The 12,177-nt window shown below is 40.1% G+C and overlaps 1 protein-coding gene across 1 annotated transcript in view; it reads left to right on the top strand.

The window, feature by feature from the left end:
• Nucleotides 1-11,853, top strand: part of LOC6039168 (SH3 domain-containing kinase-binding protein 1) — a 48,780-nt gene extending 36,927 nt beyond the window's left edge. Inside the window, 8 exon segments of the mRNA XM_038251469.1 lie at nt 925-1,126; nt 1,224-1,335; nt 6,621-7,092; nt 7,213-7,283; nt 7,286-7,557; nt 7,559-8,288; nt 8,290-8,851; nt 8,854-11,853. Of these exon segments, the coding sequence (XP_038107397.1) occupies nt 925-1,126; nt 1,224-1,335; nt 6,621-7,092; nt 7,213-7,283; nt 7,286-7,557; nt 7,559-8,288; nt 8,290-8,851; nt 8,854-8,933 (2,501 nt within the window). The 3' untranslated portion in view covers nt 8,934-11,853.
• Nucleotides 11,854-12,177: the final 324 nt, after the last annotated feature.

Genomic DNA, 12,177 nt, shown 5'->3' with positions numbered 1-12,177 from the left:
TTTAAAAATAGTGCCTATGTGCGGCCATTTCTAAAAGATTTATTTTTCGAAAGGTTCAGAAAATTTTCTGAAAAAATTCTAGTCGAGGTCGTAAGGGCGAGGTAAAACAAAAAATATTTCAGCTTTTCAAAACTTTAAAGCAAATGCTGTATACATTACAGTTATACCCCATTCGCACAGGCTCCTTATTGGTCTTATAGGCCTATAGCCGGTTATATCCGTTTTTAAGCTTTATCTGTCAAAGTTTTATGAGATAAAACTTTGTTTACATTTTAAAACCGGCTGTAAGGAGCCCTTACGAATGGGGTATTATGCCGAGAAATTTAAATTTCGTAGAGATTTTCCCTTACTATAAATTAACTGAGGTTTGAAATGTTATACATTGTTGAATCGATCAACAATCAAGTCGACACCGTTTGCCCCATTGTCTGGACTACAATGATAGAGGTGGGCACTGGTTTTCGTCACCAGATATCGATTCTAACAATGTGGTGGACGCGGAGCTGCCCTTTGCTCAACTTCATCCTCCTCCTCCACAGTGGTGGTATCAAAAAGGGGTAGTGCAAAAAGCAGCATATATGCAATACATGCCTTCTCCTAATCCATCCCAACCCAACCCAACTCACCACCTTCAACCCGGTTGCATTTTTTGGGATCGGCTTGGGGTTCACTCACGTTGCCACAGACCAAGGCAAGGCAAGTCTTCGTCATTCCCCGAGGGGCCACTATACTCAAGCCGGTTTCGTTGCGGCAAAGCCTCATTCACTGCATTTCAGTCAGCATTCTCGTCAGGTTTGATTGTCTTAACTGCCGCCGCTCTGCCATTTGCTCTAGAATGAAAGCAACAAAAAACACTCAAACTTTCTGTTCTACATAAATGTTCTGACTTCAACTTTCTTTCTCTTTCTTTCTCTCTCTTTCCAGTGAGCGCCATCGTCGAGTACGACTACGCCGCGAAGGAAGCAGACGAGCTGACGCTGAAGAAAGGTGCCATCATAACCAACATCAAGATCCAGCCGGGCGGCTGGTGGGAGGGCACACTGACGGCAACCGGCCGGACCGGTATGTTTCCGGACAACTTTGTCCGCGTGCTCGAGCCCGACGACAAGAACCCGGTCGTGCTGAGGTGAGTGAGAGAGTGGTGCCAGGGACCTCGGAGGGATCGTTATTTATTCAAACTTTTACTTTTTCGTTGTTTTTTTTTTTTTTGCTACTTCTCGTAGGGACAAAACTGCCACCCAGAACCGACGATGTAAAGTCATTTACAGCTACCGGGAGAACAAACCGGACGAGCTGTCGCTGGCGGTCGGTGATGTAATCGAGATTTTCGAAGAGGTAAGTGTTATGATTTTTTGGGTTCATAAAGAAGCATTCATTTCCGTTTTTTGCCCACTGGAAAAAAATATTGAGCAATTCCAGCTCAAATCAAGAATCAAGAATCGCTCCGATTTTTATGAAACTTTGTTGTCATGTTATCCTAGGCCTATATAAGCCATTTTTGTGTATATGGAGCCAAAAAATCAAAAATGGAGCCAATTGTACTCGAAAGTAACATTTGAGAAGGGCGTAAGTTATTTAAATATTTTTCTATTTTGTAATTTAAAAATCGCATCAAAAAGTGGTCGAGCACAAACTTGTAGGAAATTGGACGAGCTTTCTGAAAAAATACACTGAAACAAAAATACACATCACTTCTATGGCATTTTTTGATTGTGATGTTTAAAAGTTAAATTTTAAGGTGATGTCACGATTTTTTTCGTTCAAAATTTTTAAGGAAGAGCCTAAGATGTTGCAAAAAGACTCACAAAAAATGCAGGATGGTATGTCTCTCCTAAAAAAAAATCGAATCATTCACTAAAACCTTTTTTTTTTTGAAAAGTTGTCTAAACGTCAATTTTTTTAATGAGAGTGAGAATCGATTTCAGACAATTTTACACGAAAGTCTCCATATTGACCATTGTCCTATGTGCAATCCTTGCTAAGATTCAGTGGTTTTAAAAATAAAAATGTTGAAAAAATAGCTCTTGTCGTGGTTTTTGAACATTTCTATATGACAGATTTGATTTTTCAGTCTCGTAAGGCTGGTACAAATATTTTTTAAAGTTTTTGTCACCCCCCCTTCAAAATCGTCACGAAAAATCAGGGAGCAAAAAAAATATTTTTACAATAAACTTCAAAATTTCAATGAAAATTCAAGTGCAACCAGCTGAAATCAAATAAAAATACATTCTTCTGCGTTTAAAATCATTTTTAGCATGTTTGGGTTTATTGAAAAATCTCAAGATTTTTTGAAAATTTTCGATGCAAAATCTTTTTTTTTTCGATACAATTTTTGTTTTTGTCAGATCTTAGATTTTTTGAAAACTAATGATTGCAAAACAACTGAACTAGTGTAAAATGCATTTTTAAACACTTTTTTCATTTAAATGTGAAGACTGTGGCTTGTTATTTAAATTTTTATATTTTTTTATTTTTTTAAATCTCAAAAAAATATTCCTGAAAAGTTAAATTTTCAAATTCACCATAATCGTGAACCACCCTAACTTTGAACCGAACCAAAAGTTGCCCCTTTTTATCTGCAACAACTCTTCTGAAGACACCACAGTTCCAAAACTTCATTTTTTTTTTTCAGAAAATCAATTTTCCACTTAATTTTGCGATCTGGACCACTGTGCAAAGACTCAAGAAACAGTCATGGCTCACGAAAAAATCTGGAGATTTTTTTTAAAGGTTTATTGGGTCAAAAAATTTTCAACTTCAAAAAAGCAAAATATTTTCAACTTCATTTTTCGATGTAAAATCATATTTGCAAACAAAAAGTACTTCAGTGAAATTTTGATAAAGTGCACCGTTTTCAGGTTAAAGTTCATTTTTTTTTAAATAGTGCACATGTTTGCCCATTTTTGAAAAAAATATTGTTGAAAAGCTGAGAAAATTCTCTATATTTTGCTTTTTTGAACTTTGTTGATACGACCCTTAGTTGCTGAGATATTGCCATGCAAATGTTTAAAAACATGAAAATTAATGTTTTCCAAGTCTCACCCAAACAACCCACCATTTTCTTACGTCGATATCTCAGCAACTAATGGTCCGACTAACAATGTTAAAACATGAAACATTCGTGAAATTTTCCAATCTTTTAGAAAAAATATTTTAATTTTTTTTTAATCAAGGCTAACATTTTAAAAGGGCCAAACATTCAATATTACGCCCCAACGTGATCGCAGCACCCAAGAGGTCCTAATAAAAATAAGTGATGAGTAAAAAAACATACTACCTACAGACTTTTTGTCAAGATTATACAGACACCGCCTTTGAGGAAAATGGCATCTCTCTTCACGGCTTTTTCATGGCGATCAGACCCGACCATTTGAGGTTATGTAAATTCAGACCTTTTTTTAAACTGCTTGTGATTTTAGATAGGTAAGTCAGATCTTGAAAATTTTTAATCCACAAGAAAAGTCATTTCAGAACCTTTCTAAAAATATATAATATGGCAGGTTTTCATGCAAAAACCACCCTTTTTTGCAAACTGTGAAATTTATATGCAGCAGTTTTTTAAGCATAACTTTTGATGTGCTTTACTAAATCTTATAAATTTCAATGGGAGCTTATGGTACACAAAGACGAATCGAATGAGACCAATACGGACAAAATCGGCTCAGCCAGTGACGAGATATTCCAGTGACATTGATTCGGTACACATGTCTACATACAGCCAAACCCACACAGACATTTGCTCAGTTGGTGATTCTGAGTCGAATGTACAAATAAAGGTAGGTCTAGGAGGTCTAAATAAAAAGTTCATTTTTCGAGTGATTTTATAGCCTTCCCTCAGTAAGGTGAGGAAGGCAAAACGTCACGAAAAGAATGCGCAACTTTTCTTGACCGAGTTCCCTTCCAAGCTGCGTACTTAGCTTTACCGAGATACTGGGATTTGAAACTTTGGTGCTACATATACTAACTTCAGAGTTTTTAAATCAAATTAATAAGAAGTTTGGAACTTTTTGAAAAATTATTGCAACTAAACAATAGGTAATCCATTTTTGGAAACTGATGCATTTAATTAAAATTTATGTAGGGTCCTTTTCGGTTCAAAATTCAATGGACTCAATAAGATGTTTTTGAATAATCACGATTAAAAATTTCCTTGTTGTACATCTGTACAATTACACCTTTGCTGTAAAAATCACGTCAAAACTGTATTTGTGTAAAAATAGAGAATAATGAATTAAGCCTTCAAAAGAAATTGAGCATGAGCATGAGCAGCATGAGCATGGTTGACTGCCAATGAGCTGCTACTCCGTTATTGACAGATCAGCTGTAGTTAAACAATGAATCAAAAATGATCAGTGGGAGCCAACCATCCGTTCACTGTTTAACCCCTGAAGACCCCGACTTTATTAGTCAATACCGGCGCCCTCCCAAGAAGCCTGCAGTTCAACAAAAGGGAGGAATGTTAGTCCGATAGTTGAAGTTGCAGACTCATCAAGCACATAGTTTTTCGCTATATACTTGTTGATACCGCTTGAGACCGTTGAATCCACAGCATCTCCTTCAAGCATCACGTGATTATTTTTTTGGGTTAGTAGGATAAGGTATTGGCTTTTCGATGCCTCCCGAGCTACGATGCTATGGAGAGGACTTTCATAACAAACCCGTCGGCGAGCCTTCCGAGCAACGATGCTATGGGAAGGTCTTTCTAATTAGCACACCAAAACACTCGCGCACAGGTATTTAAATACTGAATAAAAGTAATTTTTCATCACGATTACCCAGACGACATTGATGATAAAGGAAGGACTTTTTTACAGTCATTTACAGTAATACTTAAACTTATTTTAATGCAACAATTCACACGACGTCGTGCCTCCCGATCAACGATGATGTAGGAAGGACTTGAGCAAGCCAATCAGGATGAAACACGAAATAAAATTCTTTTCTTTTCACACACAATGCCACATAATTGACCGCGCGTCACCACCCAACAAATTGAACTGATTTTCTTCTGCTTGTGGGCAAGCCAACCAGGATGAAACACGAAATTCTTTTCTTTCCACACACAATGCCACATAATTGACCGCGCGTCACCACCCAACTAATTGAACTCGAATTAAGCCTTCAAAAGAAATTGATTAAAAACTAACTGGCTTATTTTTTCTACATAAGTTTTTGATAATTAAAAGGCATCTCTCAAATAAAACAAAAAAAAAGAATAGTATAGGATTTCCCTTTTCAAAACATGATCTACTCAAAACTTTCAAGAGATCCGTTCTCGTACTCGAGCTACCGTGGACCAATAACTCCTCTTTTCACAACATTTTTCTGAAAATCGAAAGATCGACAAGTCGTCAAGTCTAAGTTTAAACGCCAGCGCTTTACGCTCGCGCGATTGACCTTCATGAATGACATGATTTTCTTGAAAAAATATGTATTTACTAAAAGTTAAATTACGGGCCATGGAATAACATTTGGATGAAAAAAAAACGTTCGAAAATGCATTGTACACCAGCTCAGTTGTTTTGCATTGTTTGCATTTTTTAAATAAATTTTATGGTCACAATGGCACCTTATGTGTATGATCTTGGAGGTGATCAATTTTTTGACATTGTTTGACATAATGACGAATAACGCTGGGTTATCAGTATCTCGTGTCCCCACTTTATAAATGGTTTAAAATAGTGTTGATAAAATATTGTGAAAAGACATTTAAGGTTTTTTGTAAGGTTTCTATTACTGCCCCTGTTCGCATTAATGTCCCATATGCATTTGGTTCAACCGTGTGCTCTTTCAGAAAAAAAACCAAATAAAATCGCGAAAAACCAACACGTAGCTTTACTGCCGTTCTACGCATAACTGTCCCATGTTCAAAAAAGTGCAACTCTGGAGTTTTTTTTGAAAAGGAACCTATAAACCAAATTTTGAATTTTTGCTTTTTGGGTGTTTTTAGAACCGCCTTGAGTCAGGGGTATTCAAAAACACCCAAAAAGCAAAAAATGAAAATGAGAACTGAGACCTATTCGCCCTATGTGTCCCTAATCGCCCCAGTTAGTAGTTTATCGCTCTTATTAGATATCCTCTTGATAAACAACAGGTAAACAAGACACAATACTTCGTAAAACTAATGATTTTGTGATAGAAAATACTTGGTGGGACAATTATGCGTAGAAGTTTAACGATGGGACAAACAGACATGGTGTTGTTTTGAATGAGTTTCTGAACAAAGTACCAGATTTTATGTGTTTTTCTTAAAGTACACGTAAAACTAAACATAAAAATGTCATAAAGTCAAAATCGTCCAAAAATGTCATGGGACAATTATGCGTAGAACGGCAGTTTATGTGTTGGACAAACTTGCCTTGCGTTTTTCTCAGCTTGCTGTTTTTTGCATATGAGACATTTATGTGATTCTTCTTGTATTTATGAGAAAACAAAAAAAGAATGGTTCGATTTTTTTTTTCGAATATTCGAAATTCGGATATTCGAGTCTGAACTGTATTCGTACTAAAGCCAACATCTTTTTAACCCACTTTTTAACCGTTGTACGCATAATAGTCCCATGTCACGTTTAACGCAACGAATCCATTAAATTCACCATATATTTACATCCCATTTTCTAGGTCGAGGAAGGCTGGTGGCGCGGCAAACTGAACGGCAAAGTGGGCGTCTTCCCGTCCAACTTTGTCGAACCGATCGAGTCCGTTTCACCCACCTCCGCCAACCGACGGAGCAGCACCGGCGGCGCGGCCGTTGGCAAACCACACCCCGGCGTCATCGTCGATGGCGCCACCACTGGCAGCCTAACGAAAACCAACAGTCTCAACAAGAGCCGAACCAGCCTGAGCAGCTCGCGGGAAGATTTGGACGCACCTCCTCATGATGCGCCCTCGTTGCCACCGAAGCCGGTGCGGGAACTGTGCCGGGTGTTGTTTGCGTACGCGCCAGCGAATGACGACGAGTTGAAGCTGGGGGAAGGGGACATTATTACCATTTTGAGCAAGGACCTGCCGGATAAGGGCTGGTGGAAGGGCGAGCTGCGGGGAAAGGTTGGGGTGTTTCCGGACAACTTTGTCGTGCTGCTCCCGCCGGAAGGTTAGTGTTATCTTATCGCGCGTGTTGACCGTTTCAGTTGTTATCTCTGAGTGGTTGCACGGTTTTGAAATCGATTTCGTTTGCTCGCTGATAACAATCTCGTTTCTTTCTTTTCTCTAGTGTCTCCCGTGAAGGAGCCATCGTTCCACCCGAAGCCGGACCGTCCGCCGCCGGCGAGCAAGATTCTGGTTGGGGGAAGCCTAGCAGCAACAGCCGGAAGGAGAGCTTTGGGTCGAAGGATTCGCTGAACGAAACAGGGCCGGCGACGGGATCGCCCACGTTTGGCAACGTGGCCGCCCATCGGAAGTCGCTGGAGAGTCGGAGTGTCGTTTCGACGGAGTCGTCGCCTGCGGCGGCAGTTACCGAGAAGCCCCCGCGGAAGAGTTTGGACAGCAAGACGTCGGAGATTCGGAAGAGTTTGGAGAGTTTGGACGAGAAGAAGTCAACGCCGCCGCCGGTGCTGGGCAAAGCCGCAGGTGCCGATCAAGAAGAGTCCGTCGATTACGAGCGTGACGGGGAATTTGTTCTCTGGGCTGAAGCAGAAGGTCAAGGGGGAGAGCAAGACGTCGGCGGGACCGGTTAGTCAGGACAGCATGGATGGTGTTGGTGGTAGCAAGGTCAAGTCGGAGGTTGCGGACAACAACGAGAAGAACGTCGAGAGGCTTTCGGGCAGGACGGAGGAGTCCGAGTTTGGTCACGTCGAGCGGGGTTCGGTGTTGAAGGACATGCGCGCAAATCGGGCCAAGGCACCGAAGAGAAGACCGCCGACTTCGGCGGGAAGTTTGATCATTGAGTCGGCATCGCCGGCGGGAAGTAACGGCATGAGCAATGGAAATTCGGGGTTGTTCCACCAGCTGTCGCAGAACTCGGAGCCGGAGTCGCCCAAGCCAGACCTGCTGAACGTTAGTCATCACAGCGGGAACGCCGCCAATAACAACAACGAGGACGAGTTCATCGCCAAGCCAAAGGCCCGTGAGTGGGAGAAGCACAAGGTGCCCTGGATGGACGAGCTGAAGGCCAGCCAGGCCAAGAAGACTACCACCTCGCCGAACGTCAACGAGTCCAAGTCGCCGGAGCACAGTTCGGTGTCGTCAAGCACCAGCACGAATCACAACCACGAAGAAAGCAAGTTCGAGACCATTTCCAAGTCGTTCCACTCGGGGTCGGTTTCGTCCTCGTCGACGACGACGGCCCTCGTCGGTGTCCGCGTCCGGACGAACCCGCCTCTCGGAACGAGCTGCCACAGCCGACGTCACGTCCAGCACTACCAACAATCACCACATCAACAGTTCCTTCGACTTGATTGCGTCCAGTAGGAAGGAAACTAGCACAACCAGCAGCACGAGCAGCAGCCATCAGCAACATTCCCTAGCCGCCGTCAGCAACGACAGCATGACCAAGTCGATGTCTGCCCTTTCAACCAAGATTGCCATCTCGTCGGACGCCGCCAATGCCACCACCAACGAAAGTCCTGCCCCCGCGACCGCCCCTCCCGTGGCCAACGCCCGCCCCATCAGTGTCAACCTGCGGAACCGCAGCATATCGCCAACGCCCATCACGCGCAACACCAAGACAATCCACATCGCCGGCACATCGGAAGCCAACGGAACGACCAGCAGCGGTTCGACGACGACCACCGCGATCGGAGGCGCGGTCACGTCCGACAACGTGTGCACCCGCGTGCAGGACCTGGAGGCGAAAGTGAACTGTATGGAGCGGGCGCTCAACGCCCAGAATGGCCTCATCGAGGAGCTAAAGCGGCGCTCCGCGACGAGTCGGACAAGGTGCGGACGCTGCAGAAGGAGCTGGAAAAGTACGCCCAGTGCGTCACGCAGGTATGATAAGAGCGTTTTGTATTTCTTCTTTCAAGCCGTAGACGACGCGCGTTGAACGCGTAAACATTCCCCGAACTCGTCGCCGTTCACAAACTTTTGCATTTCCGTAGACGCAAACAAAACTTACCGAATTCCAATTCTAGAGAGGCGAAACCGCAAGTAGTATTATTAAGTAAAGCCGAGCGACGAAACAAAAAAGAAAGTACTTCGTTGTAGAGTATTTTAGTCGCTGCTGTAAAAAGGTAACGCGGGAAAACGTTCAAAATTACGCCGCAAGCATGTGTATAAAGCAAACAAAATAACGCGAAATCGATGATAGTTTAAAGCATTGTGAAAAGTCAGAAACTAGTAAACTATCAAACAGCAAAATAAAGTCGTCCTTTCTTTGAAAACAAAACAAAATTCAGCAAAAACACAACGTAATACTGCACAAATATTCTTGCGAAGAAAAAAAACATTCATGCAACACATCTACACAAAAGACACACAACTTAAGCCTAAATTGATAACCACCCCCTCTTATTGATTCGGCTGTGAAAAGAGTTAAGAAACTGCTTTAAAAAGGTTCTGCGACTGATTGATCGGTAATATTTGAGTTTAAATTTTTACCATATAAAAAGATTTTTCTTTTTCATATTAATTTCGTATAATTTGATGTTTTGCACAGAAATAAAAAAAAAATCTTAGGATTTCCGCAAAATTCCAATTTAATTGGATTTTCTATTTGCAGAAATTTAAGTTTTTTTATTTTATCCAACATATTTAAAAAAAACCGTTATTTATGAAAAGTGAACTTTCTACCGATTTTTTTAACCTAAATCGGTAACTTACAGCAAGGCTCAAAAGAAACGACCTTTGAGTGTGCTTTCATCGACAACAGCGATATTGAAATACTGACACATCGTCATTACGAAGCAACCGTCAGTGAACGCACACGAAGTTGATTACGAACGAATGAAAAGCTCCTGCAGCCACCCGACAAAAATCCGCATGCTCTCTTCTCTCTCTTTTTTTCGCTCTTGCTCGCTCGTGCGGTGCTGCGTGCTGACTGACAGCAATCAATTGAATGCAGTCATGGGGAAGGTGATCGGAATTTTGATTAGATTTTTTTTCTGGCGAGAGTTTAGTCACTGCGCGAATAACTATGCGGTGCACTCATTCGTTTGTGTGTGAACGGAAGAAAGCAGAATGTCGAATGGCCCTGAGATTTCAGAGTTCAGTAGCTGAAATAGCGGTGACATGCTACCAATAAAAAAATATAATTGTGAACAGTTTATAAACAAAAGAATCACGGCACGGCGCGCACGGCCAATGTGGTGTAAAGGACATATTAGACTATGACAAATAAACAACAAACATACTCGCACTTTTTGACAGTTTGCCTTTTGTTGCTGAAATGTCAGTCTGCATACATACAAACACTAAAAAGTGCGAGTTCGTTTGTTTGTTTGTCATAGTCTAATACCTCCTTAATTAAGGTGCTAACTGGTTAGCTAGCGCAGTGTTGTCAGGATATTACATACACATTTTAAATTTGTAAACCAAATTTGGTAGTTAAAATCATTTTTTGTGGGTTAAACTATGTTTCAAAATTAAAAAAAAATCTGGAAAAAATCTGAAAATCTATTTTGGGCATTGTCCCTATTTTCAGCATAAGCTGAAGAAATACTTAGAATCTGACTAGTTGAAGCAGAATGAAAGTTTTGTACGCTGTTTTTGGGCCCACAGATTGCTGCAAACAAATGTGAAATTAAACATAATTAAATTTTTAAACGATTACAGTTTTATCATATTTTTTGGAAACAACATTGTAATTTTCTTTTCCTGGACTTACTTTTTAGGTCGTTCCCTACACATATCTCTAGTAAATGATTAGAAGTTTGCACTTAAAACTTGGAATGTGGAATGTTATTTCATCAACTGTACCTACTTAGTTCATTGTTGTTGACATCATTTTTAAACATTTTCTTGAATATTTCTTGTTTTTTTTATTATTTGAATTATTTTACGAATACTATTTATTTGAGTTACCTTGCAATTAAACTAATTAAAACAATTCCGATTCAAACAGTCTAAACCAATTTAAAGCGAAATCCCTTTATAAAAAAAAACTTATCGAAACAAAATCCATTCCACAGCAAACAATTTCAGTATTGATCGCGAATTTAAATCAAGTTCCAAAAACTAAAGTAATTTGGGTACGTTTCGTTCCTCTCGCGCGTCCGGAAATGAGTATTTGTTGCATTTATGAGAGATTTATTTTTTTACTTGCATAAAAAAAGACACTGTAATGTACGAAGTTAAATTAGCAAACAAACACACACATTATTATATTCATATAAAAAAAACTAGAATTGGAATAAACGAAATTTTCCATTCGCACACACACACTCGTGACGTCGATAAAAAAAAATACATACACATAAACAAAATACATAGAAGCGAAACTATAAACTACTACTACTACACAACTACTAATTCTAACTAACTAAAGAAAAGCGCTGAAATTCAAGGCATGTGAAGAGAATAGTTACTGAAAGCAACAATAAGTGGGAAATCACTGACGGATAGAAAAGAGAGGTGGCTTATACTTGTTTAGTTCTTACAATCGCGGATCAATGATAAAAAACAAACAAAAAAATATTAGAATTGTAGTGGTGGTAAACCAGCGTCAAAAACCCCAAAATTCCAGCACTCATTTTGAGCCAGCCACACGAGCAGCAACTTTTTTTTTGTACATAGTTGATAGAACGTAATTCATTATACATACAATATTTTATTTAGCGTTTAAAAGAATTGAAGAAAAAAAATCCATAAGTGAAAGCATGCAATCGCTTTATACATATATACAACATTGGAATGAATTCATGATACATGATCAATTTATGTAATACTATTCTAATAAAATTCGCTTTTGCAAATAGAATAATAAAAGGTAATAAAACAAACCGGCTAAAGGTGACTTATCCGAACGTTCCCTTAGATTTTTGTTTAGCCGATGCCTACCGAGCGGAAATGCTACGGAGAGGACCTATTAAATCGAGTTTCACCTTTGTTTACTAACGTAAGGTGACGTGCCTTCCGAGCTGCGTTGATGATGCTAACAATCAATAATCTTTGAAACTCGTGTATCTGCTTCCAATACAAAAACTGCTGGTGTCAAAATGCTTATACGCTGTTTTCAAAAGTTGCTCCAGATGACCATACACGAATATCTCTATGCCTTTTATTTGCCGAATGTTACGTCCTA

This window comes from Culex quinquefasciatus, chromosome 1 (genome assembly GCF_015732765.1).
Source record: "Culex quinquefasciatus strain JHB chromosome 1, VPISU_Cqui_1.0_pri_paternal, whole genome shotgun sequence".
Classification (NCBI taxonomy): domain Eukaryota; kingdom Metazoa; phylum Arthropoda; class Insecta; order Diptera; family Culicidae; genus Culex; species Culex quinquefasciatus.
The sequence above is the reverse complement of the archived record's forward strand: the minus strand, read 5'-3'. Positions and strand labels throughout refer to the sequence as shown.